The following is a 21,154-nucleotide window of genomic DNA, read 5'->3' as shown; positions in this document are numbered from 1 at the left end:
TTCTTTTTCATCCTTCATTATTAATCCATAGTTCAGACAAAGTAAGAAGACTGAACAAACAAGCAAAAGCTTCTTTTACATCAGGAACTTTTTTATGCAAGACAAATATCAGCTAAAAAAATCACAAGTAACTGCAAGTCCTGTTATAGAGGGAAATTAATGTAATCTAATTCACACGAGCTATACTCATCAAATGAGATATTAAACTGACTTCCTCTAAACTCAGCTTCCTTCCAGTCATTTTTATGCATGTACATATAGAATTCTCTTTCCAGAATAAAATTAGATAGAACAGATATTCAGTGCATCCCTGTGATTGAAGATACACGTTTTAATTGGAAAGCTCTTCCTTCCAAACAAGTGATTTTTTGTACTTGCACCCCATCACGAAGATATGAAAAATTGTATAGATCAATTGGAATTGTATCATGTTTACATAAGAAAAAAATAAGATTCATTTAGTATCATGGTACCCAGAAATCACTTGTTAAAATTGAATATGGAAACAAAATGTTTTTTGTCCAGCTGTATACTGTTATGAAAGAACAATCAATGAAATGGAGCAATTTCAAAATCAGTCCTGAATTCTCCATTTACATTTTTTTCTCCAGCAGACTACTAATCCTTTCGTGTTGATAAGATCCTACTTGTTCCAGACTGTCATCAGTTTTGACTCTCAACATTGTAATTCCAAAGAAGGTGCTACTTATGATTGTATAGAAGCAAAACAAAATATCATTTCACATCTAAATGTGAAGTTACAAAAAAGCATTTTTCTTACAGCTTTTACTACAGTGTTTTATATGGATATTAGAGATGGCTTGGAATTCATATATCAGGCCATCCGTTCCTCGGTATCAAGGCAAGGGTGCAAATGTTCGTCTAGAAATAAAATATTTTTCTGATTTTCTGGAAATGGAGGGTAGTGGTTTTTCACTGATTTCAAACATCTAAAACAATTAAATTAAGACATAGTGACACTACTAGTGCAGCAGAACTCTTCAGAAAATTTTATGAATCAGAAGAGAAAATGAGAAAAAAACCCGCAGAATTATTCAGGAAGCAAAATAATGTTTAGGACAAAATACTGGTTGTGTTGGCATCCCTCTGAAGCTGGTGTGAAAGGTGAGGCAGTATTTCTCTGTGTAAGCACCTCATGCTCAGTTACACTTCTCTAGTTTGATAATAAGCTTTAAGCTGCCCATGGAGAAAGGTAAGAATTTAATAAGAAAGTGCATTTAAAATATCTTTACTAATTTCTTTATGATTTTATTTCGATATACCTAATAAAGTGAGTAGAAATGGAAAGAGAGAATGTTATTCCATAATGTTCAGTGATAAGATACTTTGGACTTCTATTTGACGTGTCTGCTATTGGTCTTCTGACAATTACAAAACTGAGCCAAAGCTGATGAAAGACTCCATGTGTTTTGAGTCAGGTTCAGAGATAAAATAATAGGGAAGGGGAACAACTGGCTTCACTTAACTATTTATAGGAACATGGTGATCAGTTCTCATACTCTTGTAAATAAAGGATGTTCCTTCTAAAGTTCCTGGTTCTACATGTATATGTAAATAATGTGAAGAAAGAATTAGGCCTGCTGAGTTGTTAACTCCAGTGTAATGAAGAAGCAACAAGCACTGTGAACACCATTGTTATTGAGGGTCTTGATATAGTACTTTCCTCTTCAGAGGAAAAATCTTTGGATGTCTCCATTTCCCTGCAAGACTTCCCCTGTTTTGTTATGTGATGACTTAAAGCAAGGTAGGACTGTTGGGTTGAAGCTAGTTGTACAGCCTTTGTAAATGAGAAAATTCACAGAATTTAACTTTCAAAGTTTTTTTATGTCTTTCTCATCTCCTTGAGGAAGACATAACATTGGCCTTCTACTGTATTTTGTGCTTAATCTGTGTTCTCTGATAGGAAGAAGTGAATCAATCTTCTGCCATTTTAACTTAAGATGTTAACTTCCACAAAAAAAAAAAAAAAAACAACCTAGTAAACATGATCTGTGTGGGGATGTTTGCACAGAGAAGGTTCCTGAAAGTTTATTCGTACTGTGACATTTAAGTATTTCTGTTATCCTTATTAACACAGATTCTGGTATCTCAGAAGAAGAACTGCTGTATAATTACATTATTTTCTTTCCTTCTTAATTTTTTTCTTTTTTTCTATTTATCAATTCTTTTCACTTCCACTATCTCCTTTAACCTTTGGATTTTTTATTTTTTAATATACTATTCCATTCTGTTGTATGACCCAAAAATACACTTTGGAATCTTTACTATTCCATTCCTTAGAATAACATCCTTCTCCCCTTCCCCCTCCCTGATCTAGGAAAGTACTGTCATCTGTATTTAAATGGGAAAAACTGAAATTGAAGGTCAGGATATTTTTTCAGCTCTCTCAAGTCCTGAGTGAGTACCTTAAATGGATGGACAATCTTTACTCCTCTATTGTTTTCAAATTTTTTTTTACTTTAAAAGCATTGGAATTGAGCATTAGACTAAATAATAATAATATTAATAATACAAACTTTGCTCTCTGTGTAACACCACCATGTTAATTTTATTTTGGTGTGTTATGCCCTGGGCTACAGTCTTCTCACTTAACAGAATAAAACTACTAATTTGTCTTTTCTCTTTACATCATATTTTAGTGTTTGTATCGCTGTACAGATTACTCACAGCCTGTAGCCTCTGCTGTATTGTTATATTCTAATTCAGCAAGAATGTGTCGGCTGTGAGTTTTTAGCTGCAATGTAGAATATCTATTTCTCTGTTTATATGCAATATTATTACATTTTCCCCACACAGTCTCAACAACTCATATTGAATATATACAAAGCATTTCGAAGCCCACTGAAAGCACTAAAGCATTTATAACCGAATTGCTATTTGCTGCTGAAAACCCTAGGAATAATTTATTCAAAAAATTGTCATCTTCTTTCTTCCACATGCACATGCATGAATTAACATTTAATATGTACTTGAATTAACACTTAATATGTACTTCTAGTATTCTTTAGAATGTAAGGTGAAAAGTTCTGGAATTCAAGAATAATACTAAGAAACTGGCTAAAGTATAGTGATTTTTTTCCTTCTTTTTTTTAAATAGCCAACAATACTAAAATAGACCTGTATGTGTGAGATAGTAATGAAATCTCTAAACATAGTTAAAACCTTCCAAGCCTTGTGTCAGATAGAGATCTTTTCATGTGTGTTAAAAATGTAAGGCGTCCAAGAGATTTGTTGGAATTCTGCTTTTTGCTGGGTGCTGGTTTGGAAGAGGGGGAGGCTGAAGCTCTGGCTAACATCACATTCTTTCCTACATTCCTGGCATGGATTACATTTTAGGACTCAACTGTGGGTTCACCACATCCCTAAAAATCGGTCAACGTATCATTGTGCTGCTCCATGAGCTGTTGAGGCACTACACAATCCTATCCTTTGCCCAGCAGAGCCCTTTGACAGTTTTGTTGCTGTTGGCTAGTAACTTCTGAACAGTTTATGTTCATCCAGTCACTGCAGCGTCTATTTTTTGAACGTATTGGTTTGCTTTGATTAGAACTGTTGTGAAAACCAGTCAAGGAAGAAAACCTCTGAACAGAAGGTATTGCTCAGGAAACACTTGAGAATTTCTAACAAACAACGCAAGAACAAAAAAATGCAGCACACACGAGATCAAAAAAATGTTAAAGGTCACAAAAGAAATATTGTCTCAGAAGAGGTGGTTATCTGCAGGAGCAAAGCTAAGGCACAAGTGTTGGCTGGGAAATGCTAAGGAAGGCAAGCCTGCCTCAGTTGCCATCAGGTGACGGCAAACCTTTACAGGAAATATTCAGCTGGGTAACTATACACATTCCCGTGACTTAGTTGTTCTTAACGCAGAATAAACTGTTCCATGATTCGTGAAGTCTGAAGAAGGGATAAATCCTTCAAATTCTTTTGAGAAGTGAACAAAGAGCTGAGTGCAACACTTCAGATGGTTGAATAGGGTACAGTTGAACCTGGATGCTCAGATGTGCAATGGTGAAGCGAGGGCCTGTGGAGACACTTAGGCCCAGGGACTCCTGTCTCTATCCCAGCTTAATGTCTGGGAGAGAGCTGGATGTGGATCGCTCTTCTGCATGTGTACTGTCTCCCTCCATTGGGCAAGACATATGTATGGACTGGATGAAAAGTTGGCATGATCCACACTAGGAGGTGGTGGGTTCAGAACCCTGACATTCGCTGTCAGACATGCGGCTGCGGGTCCCTGCCCGCTCTCTCACCTGTCTGTGTGCATACCGAGACGGGAAAATGAAGGACCATCATGACCTCACTGAGGTAATTTCATTTTCACCCTGCTACCTGAAATTCTATGGCTAGCCTAGGAAAGACAGTCTGGCCTATGGTAAGTTTAGGATTGCATTAAAACTCCCCTGTTCTGTGACTCATAGTTTCAAATCGCTGCCACCTAAGAAATGGCTCAAGCATCTGAGGTTTAGTATATGTAAAACTAGGATGAATCCTTCAGATTGTCAGTAAAGCATTTTTATCCTTCTCATTAGCATAGCTAACAAGCCTTTTTTTTTTTTTTCTAAACCTGACAAACAGATTTTGCTCTACAGAATGTTTTCAGTACTTCCTAATATTAATTCCCATTATTGTTTATGGACATAAGGTATTAATTTTTCCTGGCTCAAATCTTAAAACACAGAATCATTTTAAGATATAAGGGGGTCAGGGGGATCTCACACCTTCACAAAGGAATCCCTCCGGTGTGGTTTGCATGCTGGACATGTTTGCTAAGCTGCCTTCTGCACTGAGATGCTACAAAGCACAATGGAAGCATTTATAAAACTTTTTATTGACTAAGGACTGGATAGTAGCATATGGGAACATCAACAATTGCTAACTGATCGTGAAATAAAGAAATTCCAGTATTCTAGTGTTATAAAAAGAAGGGGGGAAAAAAAAAGTCATTCAGAACTTAGTCATATTGGTTCAGCTGTTGTAACCAAAGACTGATAAGATAATAGAGGTCTTTGTGGCTGTTTTCTACTGAAATGCTTTATCTTTATGATGCACTTGGGGCCCTTTAGAGTGGAAAGCTTTTTAAACTGCTGTTGGAGTTAGAACTCAAATTAGATGCTATTGCAATGGCAAGGGGGCTCCTTAGCCAGGCAGCCCTTACAAAGTGACTTTTATCTCCCAAGCCTTTGCATTAGATTGTTACTTTCTTCTGTTTTCCCTGTTTATTTTTGTTGACTTTTGCTGCCCTATTTTGTGGCATTTAAAAGGTGACCCAATCAAAAAAGGGTAAATGCTAAACGCTGGACAGAGCCTGTGAAGTAGAGACATCACAGTCTATCTGATGTGTGCTGCAGAATGCAGTGTTAGACAGAATGGTTTAACCAGGTTATCTCTGGGCAGCTAAGATCAAATACACTTTCTTTTATGTCTAGTATTGTGGTTTTGCTTTCTTTTCAAACAATGTCCATAAAAAACCCAAAACCAAACTAACAGGAGGATTGATTCATAAAGCCTTCCTTTATTTTTTTTTTTAATGCTGGAATTGCTTAACTTGATTTGAGATAATTTTTGATTGTTGATTGAATTGCTTTGGTTGATGATACTTTGGCACTGCAGTTATGTGATTTAAAACCCTCGGTTTCTGGCAAAGTCCACACTTCTTTCACGTGTTACTGTCTCTTGATTTCATTAAAGTCACACTATGTGTTTATTCTAAAAACATAACAAGAGTAATCATTTGTGATTTATTAATTTGTATTTCCTATAAGTATGTGGGGCAAAAGTTAGTTTAGATGCAGTGCATAAACAAGGATGAGATTTGTCATGCTTTACACCAATCACAGAGTTCAAGAGAACCAATAATACTTTGCAGCTGTGTAGAGATTACATGCGAAGATCTCAAGGCACTTCAGAAGCATTAGCTAACCAGGGATAAAAATCTCTGATTGGTAGTGTTTTACTTTGTGTACACGCTGGGAAACTAAGGCAAGCACATTCAAGAACCCACAGTAATTTAGTGTCACAGCTAAGAATCCTACTTCGGCAAGCTTTGGATCATGCCTATACATTTTTGGCTTATTTATGACTGCAGTATTTTGTCTTTATTCACATGATAGAATATGTGGTTTTATCTTGTTTTCTTTTGCTAAGTGTGAAAGAGATTAGTTTGAATTATACTAGGTAAGTCTAGAAATCTATTTTTTGTTATTCCTGCTTTTTTTTCCCCTACCAGCAGTTATTACTCTGCCTCTATCTCATGACAAGTTGCCACAGGGACAGTTCCAAATTTAACATTGAAAACCCTCCTGTATTTGTTGACATAGGGCTACATCTGTATATAGGCCGAATATGTAGTAAGAGGTAATAGAAGTGGTGTAAAACCAGAGATTAATATAGGTACTATAGTTATGGTATGTATGTCTACTTACTGGATAATAGATTTTTTTAATCTTTTTTTTCAATGCTTAAATCTAGGTAGATAAAACGCAAGATGTTGTTTATGAAATGCATCGTAAGATACATGATGATCTTTCTATTACTTCATGTAGAGAAATTATGTAATTCGTGATCAGTTTTAAAAAGTAGGTTTTTGTCAAAAGCAGAATTCTTTCTAAATGTAATTTCACACTACACGTTGAACCCTTCTCTCTTTTTCAGCAGATTTATAGCTACTTTTTATTTTCTCACTTCTGGTTCGATTGACCTATGACCAGAATTTCTTAAAAGTTCTCTTTGATGCCTGAGTTCTGTTCAATCTGCTAATTTTCACTCAATTTCTGCTCAAATCCATACAAAAATTAGGGGTAAAACAATAAGCATAAAAGAAAAAATTAAATATTAGTACAAACAAATTATTTTTGGTTTATGATTTTAATCACGAAGGCAAGAATACATAACTGAAGGACTATCAAAAATAATAACTATTTTTTCTGAAATTTTGATGAGACTGTTATATTTTCATTTTAAAAAGAAGTCCTTAAACACTATCGACTTCCCACCAACACTTAAAATTTTAAATACTGCTGGTAAAGGGAGTCAATGGATCAAATTCAGTCACTGAAATAAAGGCCCCTAAGAAAAATGTGTCAATTTTAAAGGTCTTTCCTAACTGAAGACCATTTTGTGATAGAGCCAAAGGTTAATAAAATCAGTAGTGAATGTAGCAATTTTACAGATAAGCTATTCACAACAAGTGTAGTTACTTGAATAAAAAGCTAATTCAGTTCTAAAATGCCACATGCAGTAGCAGTGAATAGCTGCTTTTAGGTGCTTTCTGGAGGAGGATAAAATACAGAATCACAGCACTCTTCTTTTCCAGCATCCCTGGCTGCCTGTAAATTGCTGTGAATGGGACTGTAGGCTGACAGGCTCTATTAAGACAAACTGCCTTTCTCATCGGAGAGATAAAATAAATCAGGTGTTTAGTCAAATTAAAATACTTCAGATGGAGCAGGCCCTGGGGAGCACTGATCCACCTGACAAATCTGAGAGAAACTCAAGACAGATGTGTTTTGGGGATAAGGAAGACCCCATGGAAAAAAAAAAGCACTGCTGTCTTTAGAGCAAGAGAATAGGATTAGAACAGAGCGCGAGCTGTGATATATAATATTTTATGAAAGCTGGCATATTTACTGTATATTTTTTACTAACCTTTTTGTTTTATCTCTATTTATGGCAAATATATTTTACAGATAGCCATATTTTAATTTTATTTATAGATAGTTTTAGTCAGCAGAAGAAGTTTATTTACTGGTAATGAGTTTAGGAATCTCGTTGCTTGCTGCAGTAAGTGGATGCAAAACAGATGATGATGGCACACAGCTACTGATGACCTCTCTTGGCCCAGCCAGATCAGCTCAATCTGGTCTGCATTCTGAGCAAGTTAGTTTTTATAGGTATTTAAACTGTAAAATAATGGTTGGGATTTTCCAGTCTAAAATTAAATTATACCTCGCCTCCACACTGTTCATACAACATTCTGCATCTTAGGCTTTTTCTTGTCTTGAGCAGTGTTTGGTTAGGTGTCTTGCAGCTTCATGGAGGTCTTGCTATTTTCCAGGAGCACAGTGTACATTTTGTGGTTATCAGTTCTATTCTGTTGTTGGATTACATAGCACAGTACAAATTAAAGAGTAGAGCACTTTAAATGGGGTCATTCATTTCAGATGTGTTTCTCTGGAGGCAAAAAGGAAAGAAAAACAATTACTATGAATTCCTGAATGAGAACAGTTACTTCTGCCTGCTATTGTATAAAATTCAGAAAAAAAGAAAAATAAATGACCTTATAAATTTGCTGCAACTATATCAAATAGTTCTAACTAATCATAACAAAGCAATCACATTTTGTAGCCTTAGCAGGCACTCTTTGTGGTAGCTTTCTACTCAAATTATGAAGCAAGTACAAAATATATAGAATAATGTGGAAATGGAGCAGGAGATTAATAACTGCTTTGGGTGTGTGAAATATTTTATGACTCTAAGATTAGGGGCCTGGATTACAATGCCAAAGCTGCTTGACAGATGTGTCTCAAGCTGTGGTTTCCCAGGTGGCAGTGCATGGCAGTAAGTATAATTCGAGGCAGGAGGTTGCTTCCCATTAACTTTCTAAAATAGGTGGAGTGGTGATCTAGTCACAATGGGTAAAGGAGTTTTTCTTTGGCAGAATAGTCTTTTATCTGTGAAATTTAGTTTCCGTGTACAATAAAATATTCAAAAGCACCTAAATAACCTTTGATCCATGGTGCAAAATCTTCGGGATGGAGTCATAATAAGAAAGTTAAGTCTGTACTGAAGTTACAGATAATTGCACTGATGTCAACAGTGTGAAGCTCAGTACAAGCTAATGGGTCCTGACAAGGCAGTACCTTCAGTGCATTTTCCTGGCCTAAGCTGACTTTCAAAAATCTTTTTTTTTGTTGTTGTTTTGAAACAGATTTTTGCACAGAGCTCTCTTATTTCTTCAGTCACACATATCACACTAGCGTTTTGCAATGAGTTAGTCTGAATAGTAGAGCATCCTTCAGGTTTAACTTCATGCATCCATCATACTTCTGATGACTAAGATTGCTAACCATTTTTAAAACTTACACTGCAACAGAAGTTACTCATTTTTCCTTGTCCGGAGGCCTGTGTCACATCTATACAGAATTAAGATTTGGCATTACATGGTACTGAAACATCAGTTTGTTGCAGACTCTTGAAACTAAGGTAGTTAATAGTGGCTAAGAAATTGAATATTTTCAGTACTTTGTGTTGTTAAATGCGTATAAGAAATGTACAGAAAACCAGGAACCCTTTGTTTCAGGGAGTTTGCCGTGTTTAGAGTGAATGTCTTAAGCCATGCAGTTTCTTTTTCCATAGAAAGTGATAATAGACAGAGGTTTTCTTGTATGCTGCTTTTGCAAATGAAATACTGTTTAAGAACTATATTGTTCCCATCGTAGCACGATGTAAATAGTAGAGCATCTTGGGTTTGTCACCTGCTTGGCAGGAGTCTGTTTTGTCTTCCCTCTCCTTATGAAACCTATCAACCTCTTTCTTCTCTTCCCTAGAAGATATCCATCTTACTCCTGGGAAGAAGGTGGAGTCATAATTTTGGTGACAGTTTCTCCATTCCCTCCCAGGTCCTGTTCCTCACACATTTTCTTCCTCTTCAAAACTTCTGTGACTTCTTTATCACAGTCCTCTGTTGTGAATGGAGGAAAGGAAGTGTGCCAACACCTTCTCTTTTGTGCCATTTCTCATGTCATTGTGGCAGATTACAGACCTGACTTGTTCTTGATTTGGTTTGCTTCTTCTCTAACTCTCAGTTCCTCCTGTACAACATAAAATTGCTTCATTTATCCCACATTCAACTGCAAACGTCTTTCAGATGCTCTTCCAATATTCCAGAAACGCTGCCTTTACTGTAATTATATTACCTCTCATAGTGCTGTGGGTCTGAGATGCTCACACAAGGAAATGCAGTGTATGGCTCAAATATAGGAGCTGACATTGCTGTTTGTGACAGAGTAATATGTTTATACGTAAGATGGGATATTTTCGGATTGATTTGCAGAAGGACCCTGTACTCTCTACTTAGGAGACCCATGCAATTTACCCATAAACAGACCATTAAGCATCATTAGTGCAAAGAATAAATGTACCGTAGTTTCATATTAATTAAGTGCTCTCTGTAGAGTAAACTTTGAAAGTTAAATGAGAATTTTTAAGCCATTTTCTCAGGTTAGACATTTCTCTTAGGGACAAGTAGAACTCATTTTTAATACACATTCCATAACCAAAGCTTACATTTACCCAAATGACCTACCAGATATATGGGTATTTTAGAGAAATGATCAATAAGGTATTAAACTGCTTCTTCCGCTGAACAGCATCTTTTAAGGTTTGTTTGTTGGGGTTTTTTTTAGCATGTTTACATACTTGGGGAAAAAAACAACAGAATATCTAAAGTGAAGGAAAATTATGTCTAATAAACTGTGAATGTATTTATCATACTTGAGAGATTTAGGTGGAAAATATATATGGATTTGTACACAGTGCATTGTTAATTACTCCTGTCAGAAAAAAAGGAATACTCTGTTTCTTTGCTGCTGCAATTTTTGTTATATTATCCACTGCTTAGAGCACAGCAATGCTATGTGCTAGATTCTTTTGGGATTTGTTAGTAAAATATATATTCAAGCTGCCACTTGAAATAAGCATGTTGGTGATTCAGCCTTTTTTTTGTGTGTGTGTGTGTGTGAATATTACTTGGTAACTATGGTTTATCTCATATTTACAGTACGTCTTTCCTTCTCATTTAGGTACACCAGAAAGCCTGGCAGAAAAAGAGCGACAGCTCTCTACTATGATCACACAGCTGATCAGTTTACGGGAGCAGCTTCTGGCTGCCCATGATGAACAGAAAAAGCTGGCAGCCTCACAAATTGAAAAACAACGGCAGCAAATGGACCTTGCTCGCCAACAGCAAGAACAGGTGAGGCTCCAAGAAAGAAACCTGTGAAAATGTTTCATGCAGAATGCTTATCGTAAAGTGTTCTCTTTGGTGTTTCCTTTTGTCTTTTTTGTTAAAAAAAGCTTAAATATCTTCAGAAATTACAATTTTTTCTAGAAGGAGGAAATATTATAGGACCCTGAGGAAAAAAAAAAAGTGGGTGTGGACATTCAAATGATTTCTTTCCTAGAATAAATGGCGGTTGATAGATTTCACAGTTCTTGCTTCTTGCACTGAGGTGCAATTTTGGGAGTTACAAATATGCCAGACTATAACCAGTATTTAAGTCTTTCTCTTTTTGACAAGAAAATAGTTGGGAAAAAAACCCTTAAGCATCCCCATGCATTCAAATATCTTCTAAAAGTAAGGTTTGATTTGTTTGTTCAGTGTGTGTGTGGGTGGGGGGGGGGGAGGGCTTTGTTTTTTCATTTGTTTGTTTGTGTTAAAGATGGAGTTGTCCAAAGAGCTGTCCTTTTCTCGTTTTACAAAAGTGTAACAACAGTGATCCCATAAACTCGTCCTCTAGACATTAGATCAGACAGATCCAAATTAATGTGTGGTTTTTAGGAATCTGACATTATTACTAGAATTATCTTTTCAGTTAAACGTATTTTATAGGATATATACAGCAATATATGCTCTGTTGATTTTAATGAGTTGTGACGTCTGGTATTTTATGTGCTTGAGTATTTGCCCACATGTAGGAATACGGACTCATCCCCTAATGGAAAATAACATAAAGGAACACTGTAAAAAATCAGAAGTTAGAATGTCATTTAGCCATCCAGAGATGACACAGTAATTAACTATTGACACTTGTGAATAAGCTAGCACAAATTAATCTTGACACATTTGCAGACGAGTGATATCTTACAGTGAACACTTTGTAATTATATTTCAAAATGAAAATTAAATGACACTTAAAACTAGGTTGTCATGCTCAATGAAGCGAGCATGTAGCTCAACCGATAGGCAAATAAAATTCAGAATTTGAGCCACATGGTGCTTGTGTACCCTACTTTACTGTGTCAAGCCTATACATCAAGACTCTGCTATGGTAATTGCCTTGCGGGTTATTGGGTACATTTTCTATCACAGTACTGTTCCATCTAAGAGGAACCATTGACATTAGATGCTTCATAGTATATTTCTGGTTTTCATCAGGAAATGCCTATTCAAATGGTACTATACTGTACATTCAGGTACAAAAAGCTGGGCACAAACAGTCTGAACCCCAGCAGATCAGTGCCTCTGCACATGTAACCAAAGCTCTCATCCTTGCCTTGGGGATAGTTTACCATGTTAAGCCGCAGCCAGGTTCCCAGCAGCTCCAAACAATTCTGGACATAGGATACTGTCTATCTGTGAAAAAAGATACACAGCACTCAGACAGAATGACCCATGATGTAGCTCCATGCAGTGTCTGATTTCAATGTGAAATTACAAATAATTCCTTTCCAAGGTTGAATATCATGATAATCTATTACATTTACTGAGATTTTAGCAGCAGGGACGATGTGGACACAAACTCAACGGAGCCTGTCTTTAGTGACAAGCACCATTAATTGATGTGTTACTCATTTAAAATAGTAGCTCAAACTCTCATATAGGATTTTAAAAATTCTCTGTGGCAGTTAGAGTTGCTTTTCCAAGCACAGACACTATTGCTGACCACTGATTTGACAATAGATGACCTGAGGTCTTAGGAGTTCCCTCTAGTTTACCTGGGCACACTGGCTGCTGGCTCTGTTTGAACTGCCTTTTTCACTAGCAGACTAGGGCTGCTTCTTCAGTCTTCATTCACCATGTTCTTATTGACTTTACTGGGACATTTATCCAGAAATATTTGAACTCATAAAGGCAGTTTGATCCCTATTACAAGCAACAGCGTACTGGGCTGTGATAGCTGCTTGATTCCTTTTCTGTGTGGCACTTGGCCGTGATCCAGCCCCAGAATCACATAGACCTCCATTTGTCTCTTTGAGGCCATATGCAAGACTTAAAACATGTATGGATTTTGTGGTGGTCTCCCATACAGATGTGAATTTTAACTTTAGCAGTGAAAAAAATGACAAAGCTGCTTCTGGGTGACCAAGTGAGAGATTAAAGAAATGACAGGCTTGATCTCTGTGTGTGCGCTATTACAAGCTGTTAATGTGTAACTGCAGATTCCCTATGAGTTAATCTGAACAGTTTGCACTAAAACCATGTGATTGTTTATTTCCAAAACATCTTTGCTACATTTCTGTAATTTGTTTATCATAAAAAGAGTTTACTTATCTTTCTCTCTTTATAACAGAGAGAGGGTAAGTGTGCTCAGAAAACGGTGGGGAAGGAGACCAGGAGTGTTTTTGCCAAAACTGAAACAGTGGATTCTAGTGACCAAGCTACTTTTGTCACCAACTTCTTGCTGGTTTATGTGGTTCCTCTGCTCTAGATAAATATTTATAGGAGAGGAAGTCGTACTTAAGAAATTAAGGTAGCAGAAGTGCTGAGGCCAGGGTTTCCAGGAAACACAAATCTCTTGTCCTTATGTCATTCTGCTACACTTACCCTTCTAAAGCAGAAGCCCAATTGCTCCCCCCACCTCCCTGTGGCTTCTTCTCCATAGCTGCAGTCCATGTAACCTATTGCAGGGAAAAACTCCATGGTCTGAGAGCAGGATCCTATTTCTCATCTACTCTTGCATGCTGATTCCGGATGGTTTGTGGGAATCTCATTAGCCTCTTACCACTCCCTGCCCTGAGCACTTGCTTCTCCAGCTATGTTAGAAAAGGGATATAGTGAACCATCACGTTCCAGATCCCTTACTGGATCTACCTCATGAGGGTAAGAATATCTACATATTTCACAGGGTTGTGTTGAGGATGCGTTACTAAGCATCAGGTACTGCTTTTACACAGAATAAGACCTTACTTCCTTGAGTAGTTCCAAGGAAGGCTTTCAGATTTACAAGAGAAGTAATGTGCTGCTGATTGTGAATGAAGTTAAGAGAAGCTTGCCCTAGGAGCTTGTGCTGAATGGTGAAACATCGACAAATACTAGCTAAGGCTCCAGTTCAGCAAAGCAGGAAAATGTATGTTTAACCTTAAGCACCTGGGTAATCCCATCCCCTTTCAGCAAAGCACTTAATTTTAAGCATGTGTTTCATTCCTATTGTAGCTAACAGTAATGCATCATAGTCAAAGATCACCACAAGCTTAAACACTTTGTCTCATAGTGATGAGATTATTCACATGTACACAGCTAAACCCATGCTTCTATGCTTTGCAGAGTTGAGGCATAAATACTTAAAATACATATTTCTTACTGGCTAACAGATTTTTGTGTTACATTTAAATTTAAAAGTTTTATGTTACATGTACAGACAACTCTAAAATATTCTTCATTTAAAAATTATGCTTAATAAAAATATAATAAAGAATAACTAATAAGATTTTTTTTCACTCATAATATTGAAGTTTCAATATCACTGTTTCGATTTAATGGAAATTTTATTTCTAATAGATTGCAAGACAACAGCAGCAACTTCTGCAACAGCAGCACAAAATCAATCTACTGCAGCAGCAAATTCAGGTCAGTGTGTTTTATTGCTCTCTTCTGATTATACTTAAATTCCATTTATGGAGAGGGAAGCTGCCACACGCTTTTTTAAAAAAGCCTCAGTAAAGACACTCTTTATGGAAGGACTTTGTGTATTAGAAAATAATTGTCAAACATCTTTTTGGTGGAAAGAGCTTTTCTTTAATAAGCAGAGTTTTATTCTGAAAGTCATTAACTATTTCTTAAATCTTGTCATTTAATTCTGAAATCTGCAATCAATTTGACTTGTATTTTGTGAAGTAAAAGCAGAGTCTCAGTCATTGTTCATAGAATTCCTTGTTTTGCAAAGGCAAAATTGGCTTGATAAAAAGTTTAGAAGAATGTTTTCCACATCATTAACTAAAGCAAACAGCTATAGAATAGGATAACAGACATTAAGACAGTACTAAATCTTTTGGACCTCTCTGCTTTTTGGACCAATCTGCTCATGTACAAAGACCCACAGGTATGTGTGTCCCATACATACGTACCTTAGGAGTAACTGTACCTTCGTGGATCTGGGAGTGTTCTGGGGTCATTCAATTATCTGTACTTGTACTCAGAACCTGGTTTAATTTTGGGCAAATATATGTGGGCAGCGAGTGACATGTAGGTAGAGGCATTGTTGACATGTAATACCTTCTCTGCTTCCCACTTTGTTTGAAAGCATTTCCATGGCCATGTTCTTTGATTTAAATAGTTCGATTTGGTCTGACAGATGATTGTGCTGCCAATCACTTCTCATAAGCTTGGACTGTCATTTTTTTTCCTTAATCAGCTGATTGCCATGTTACTAGATGACAAACCTGAAATTTGCTTTCCCTCATACCAAAGGAATGCTTGTAAATGTTTTTGAAAATATTGTAATGCAGTTTCATTTTAAGGAGTTTAATTAACATATATAAATGTGTGGATACCAGGGATGAAAGACACAATTGAATTTTGAAGTGCCGTTATTGTCATTGCCTATTGGAAGACTGCATGTTCATATTGGGTGTACAGAAAGGGTGGAAGAGATATAGAATAGTGAAAGGAAAAAATACACTATCTTCTCTAAGTGTTATTTGTAAACCTGGCTTCTAAAAACAAAGAATCATATTAAAAATATCTTTACTTGGCATAAAAGCTAAGACTGAAACATATATGAGTCTGCTAAACAGAACAGATATTTGCGTGAGAAATTTCTAATTTTTAAAATTAGGACAAAGAAAGAGGAATCATGACCAGTTAATTTTTGTTCCTACTTGGAGAATATGGGTATGTTTTACTGGGAAGTATCCTGCTCTGTAGTAAAAAGTTGAAAGGTACTTAATGTTTCAGTTCACTCAATACTTTCCGGTAGCTTTATCCTTCCAGTGTCTCTGGGGAAATGCGGTCTTGTAGAATAGGTTTTAGGTTTATTTTAGAATAGATTACAGGTTCATTTTCTTGTTCACTCACAATCTTCATCTTACATAGTGCTTGAATGCTCCACAAGTTTTCTTTCTCATCCTTTCCTACATGTATATACAAAGAAATGTTTTAATGATTGTTTTGTTCATGTGAGCTAAATTATTTCTTGGTGATCCTTCCCTATATTTCTTTCAAAATTTTTGCCAATATAAGCTGCCCTTTTTCCATAATTCCTCAGTAGTTTGGCGTCTTCATTTATCCTTCTATTTACATGAATATAAACAGGGTATTTGAGGCAGTGAGGACTGTTTCGTCACCCAGCCTGTTAGTCAGATTGGTAGTGGGCATCTCATTGGTCAAAGAACATTGTAGGCTCCAGTCTGAAGCAGTAGGCATGTTGGGCAGGTTCTGTCTCAAACATACATTGATCTTATGAGGAGATTACCAAAGAAAGGTTTGTTAGGAGATTGTTTCCTAGGCTAAACACCAGTTTACATAGTCCATTTGCTTGTAAGCCAAGTGGGTGTTGGTTGTTTATTTGTTCTTTCTTAATTCTGTAGCAGGTTTGCTAGCCAGGAGTTGCTTGGGAGAGAACTTAGCTGCTAAGTCGACTCTGCAGTTCGTAATAGGTTTGTTGCTATTGAAATGATAACGAGCGCTGTAGTGTGTTGAGACCTGTAGCTCCCTAAAGGCTATAGTTGGGATAGGTAAACCAGGAGGTGGGTGAGAGATAGAGTGCTGTGCCAGTTCTCCCATGTCCCCTCCCAGCATCTTCCCAGGAAACCTGGGAATTACTGATGGTGAAGTCGTACTGGTGACTCTGGGTGGAATTCGTCACGTCGAAAGTAGATAACTGCAGTGTTGACTTTGTTTCGAATAATTATCCAGATCGGTTTTATAGTGAACAGAGAGAAGCAGAGTGACTAGTGCTAGGATGCAATTCATCTTCTCCTAAAGTAGATATTTAAAATATGCCAGATTAATTGTTCCGCAAAATGGCTGTTTTTCTCCATTAACTATAAACGATCTGGATGCTGATGCCTATAACACAGAGATCTAAAGTGAGATGAGGTGAATTATGCTTTCTGTGACTTGAGGGGAAAAAAAAAATCTTCTAATAAATGTTTACATTTTCTATTTAGTTTTTGGGCTTGATAGAATTTGGAACTGCACCCCCAGTAACTTACTTGATTTTATTCAGAAGATGTGTTTGTTTAAAGACACTCTTGAGCAACTCTTTTCAGGAAACAGGGTTCACTTATAAAAAATGGTGTGGATTTTTATCTATACTTTGTGAGAAAGGAAAAACAATAGTACTCTTCCCTGCCACTCCTCTTTTGAAAAGATTACAAAATATAAGTAGCACAGGTGCCAGTTCCATCTGGGCACGGGCCTATTCATGGCACAGCTACTTGAAATGAGTACAGTATGTTCTCCGGGATGCAGGAGTGGGGCATTGCTGATGCAATGTTTTCATGACATGTGCCCTATGCGGTGTGCCACTGTCATCTTCTGAGGTACAGTGTTAGTTCTTAAACAATAATTTCTGTGAATAAGTGCATCATTTATTTAACCATTTAAACAATTAGAAACTACTTTAGATGGGGCTTACAAGATTTCTGTCAACCACATATAAAAGTGGAAATATTCCACATTAAATAAAACACATCTTTCACTGGACACCTACTGGGTTAATTTACTGAGAATTTTCATTATTTGGTATTTATTATTTACCTTATTTAGTATATTATTTGTTTATTTAATAAATTTAACACCTTTCTTAAATGTAGTTGTTTTTGCTTTCTTTTTAAAAAATGTATTGGAGTGCCTTACTCCAGGTTTGTTATACTTCCAAAACCTTGTCAACAGTCTATGAGCAAAGAGGACATTAGCTAACCTTAGCATATGAGAACAACATAGGTATTTCAAGATTAGTGAGGTCATTAAATGTTCTGCATTATTGTCTTGTGGTTTCTGAGTGAAGCTAATGTTACTTTCATGGTGTGCATGTTGGGGAAAGCAGTTTTGTCTGTGGGCTAAAGGGAGTGGGAATCTGGAGCTGTTCTCAGTTCTGCCTCTGATTAGCTGAAGTTTGGCAAATTGTTTCATGTTCCTCAATTCAAACATAATGTTTTGAAAATCTTAAATGAAAAATTTCAAATAAATGCAGTGTATTATTACTTTTCAGCTCAGTTGGTCGTAATGCTCGTAAACACTCTGCAGAAGAGGAGTCCATAGAGATGGGAAGAAATCTAGTATGCCAAATAAAGTTCTTTATTCTGCAAAACTGTGCAGTGAAATCATTGCTTTTAGTTGAAATAAAGTTGAGAAAATACTGCAGGGCAAGTAAGAGCTCTCAGATCAGTCTCCAGTATGGTTCAGTTTTCTTTTAAAAGAACTTTTTTTTTTTATTCTTTAAATAAAAAAGCATTCTTAAAGTAGAAGGGAGAAAATGAGACTATTTCAAGAACATTTCTTAGCCTGTGCTGTGAAAGGTAAAACCTGTAGGGATAAGGGAAAATTCATTTTTTTTCTGGGAGGAATACAGTGGTACATCATGAAGATGAGACTACATTTGAAGGGAAGGCTTATATCTCAAGAAGGGTTCCATCACTGAAAATTACTTGAGGCCCTGAAATCCTGAAATGTGAACTCAGTGCCTCGTTGTCAGAATGCAGTCCTGTCAGACTGAGGTTTGGGGACTGCCTGTCACCCCACGGCATCTAGCTGAGGAAGGGGTTGAATCACATTGGTACTTGGAGCATGTTTCTTCAGGATTTTCCAACACCGGGGTAGGATTTAAGGCGTGAAAGTTTGAGGGCTTCCCTTCTCTCATGGTCAAGTGTTGTTAGGCTGAGTCCTAAACTGTGACGGAAAACTTTAAAAGGGACACTGGTTGTTGAGCTTTTCTGAAAAACTTGCGATGGATATTTTGTCCATTTCCCTTCACCTTATTCCCCTGTACTGTGCTCGATGCTGTTGCAGAGCATTTCCTTCTCTGTTTGAATCAGTATGATTTCCATCACACAGAAAGTCTGGCTTCCTTTGCTCCCATAAGTATTCCATTTTAATTCAGACACTAGAAGTTATTCCTAATAATAATTTTTTCTAGTTTTAATCTATATATTCATGCTGCTGTAGTTTCATGTTAATGTTCTTGCATTTTCTGTTTCAGTCAAAAAGAGTGAATGATTACTGTGATAGTAAACAAACAAAAGAACAGTGACATAAAAATTACAACTATTTAAACTGTCCTTGAATAGGAATCATTTGAATCGTACTTAAAACTTAAGAGGCTGAACCAAAGAGTCTGTCTTCTTATCCATGATTAACTACTGACTATTCAGGTACCTGGTGAGCTGAATAAGGACTATCTCTTTATGTGAAGTACATGTCTAAAGATCAGGAATAATTACATTCCACATTAGCCTTCATGACCTCCCTGACCTGGTTAATTAATTTTTTGCTAGGATAATAATAGTAGAAATAGATTTAAAGATATGCTCCATCATTCAGTATGTAACTGACCTCCAATTTTAAGAGCTGAGTCTTTCATTTATTGCCTTTTGGAGATAGGTTAAAGCTCCTTACAGCAAGCTTGCTGAAAATGCACAAGCTGGAATCTAGTTATTGTCAGTTCAGTTACGCTCTCTGAGGCTGTCTCTCTTTGTAAACTGTATTTAGCATTGACAAGCAAAAAGCAATTGCAGTGCTACTGTTCCAGCACTAGGGAATATTCTCACCCACCCCTTTTCTTTTTTTTTTTTTTTTTTTTTTTTTTGTTTTGTTGTTATTGATCATGAAACTGATCCTCTTCCAGCAAGCTCTGAACAGGACCAAATAAAGCCATTGAAAGCAATTTGATACTTCTATTGGCAGGGTACGCAGATCAGATACTCCCTTGAAAGAGAGCGAGAGTTATAAACAAAGCTTAGAAGTCTAGGAATAGCCCCCAGCTTCAGCAAACCCTTAAAATATTTTGTAATTGTATCTTCAATCATGAATTAGCCAGGAAAAACAGACCTTTTTTGCCTTTATATTTCACTGCTGTATGCTGTTTTTAATTGCCCACAGGCACACTGTTGTGATCTTCTTTGGAAGTTTAAAACCAGGATAAAAATGCAAATCTAATTATTTCTTTTATCTAATCTAATTAACTTTTACAAGTAATGATAGATGCACTGTAGCCTGCATCAAACATTTTAATAATGATGTTTCTGGATTAAAGAATAGGTAAAACTGCTCTAATTTTTAAGCAGTCAAGATTATGGCAGTAGAAAATGCAAATTCTTGTGGTGGTTTAATAAACTATAGCTGCAGTTTATTAATTTACAGTAGAAAGCATACATTTCCCTTAAATTCCAGTTTGCTTATGAATTTGGTTCCTAGCTGTCAATAGTATCTGTTTTCTTTGGGTTTTTATTTAATGTTTTTAAACAGTTCAGTATTAAAAAAACATCTATGTCTAACTCCCCTCTGCAGTGCCGTTGTGTGTGCGTGCAAGGGAGAAATGCTGTTATGTGCCTGTAACTGGTAGCTGGCTGCTACATCACTGATTCAAATTCATGGGGCTCTGCTGTAGGCGTGGCATCACAGCTTCTGTCCAGCTCATAACTTCCTTAGCAAAAATGGAAACAGATCCAACAGAAGAAAGACAAATACTCTAAAAGTCAAACTCAAATGTGTCGTATTTTATTTATTATCACACCATGGCTTATTAATGAGTTCTAAAGTTCTTATGTGATAATTACCCAAGCAAATGTTCTGTTACAGGTCAGCTTTTTCCAACAAAAGCCATTGGCATGGATGCCTTGGGATTTTCTCTGTCAGCTGTGTGGGAAGAGAAGTGATGTAAGATCTTTACCTTCTCTGAGCAGGCCATGCTTTAGTAAATATTCTGGTGATGCTCCCTATCCTTTAGTCAACCTCTTCAATCCTAAAAATGCATTAGCATGACAGCATGGTGGTGGCCTAAGGAAAAAGACACACAGTTCACCCCCTCCTGTGCTACCCCTAAGCTTCCGATCTTGCACTTTGGTCCCCAGTTTGCAAGGATCCTACTAGCTGCTCTGCCCCTGCGGCCCTCAGCCCTTGGAAACAAGATTTATTCTGCCAAAGCAAAAAGTAGTTCTGGATTTAAGTCTTAACACAATCCTTAAAACTCTA

At 36.7% G+C, this 21,154-nt stretch overlaps 1 protein-coding gene across 1 annotated transcript in view; it reads left to right on the top strand.

Moving 5' to 3' along the window:
* The window catches only part of SOX6 (SRY (sex determining region Y)-box 6), a 239,801-nt gene that overhangs the window by 86,777 nt on the left and 131,870 nt on the right, over positions 1-21,154 (top strand). The window contains exons 5-6 of the mRNA XM_010150535.1: positions 10,824-10,996; positions 14,522-14,590. Coding sequence (XP_010148837.1) covers positions 10,824-10,996; positions 14,522-14,590 — 242 coding nt within the window. The remainder of the gene's footprint in view (positions 1-10,823; positions 10,997-14,521; positions 14,591-21,154) is intronic.

The sequence above is a fragment of the Eurypyga helias genome, unplaced genomic scaffold (genome assembly GCF_000690775.1).
Source record: "Eurypyga helias isolate BGI_N326 unplaced genomic scaffold, ASM69077v1 scaffold8274, whole genome shotgun sequence".
Classification (NCBI taxonomy): domain Eukaryota; kingdom Metazoa; phylum Chordata; class Aves; order Eurypygiformes; family Eurypygidae; genus Eurypyga; species Eurypyga helias.
The sequence above is the reverse complement of the archived record's forward strand: the minus strand, read 5'-3'. Positions and strand labels throughout refer to the sequence as shown.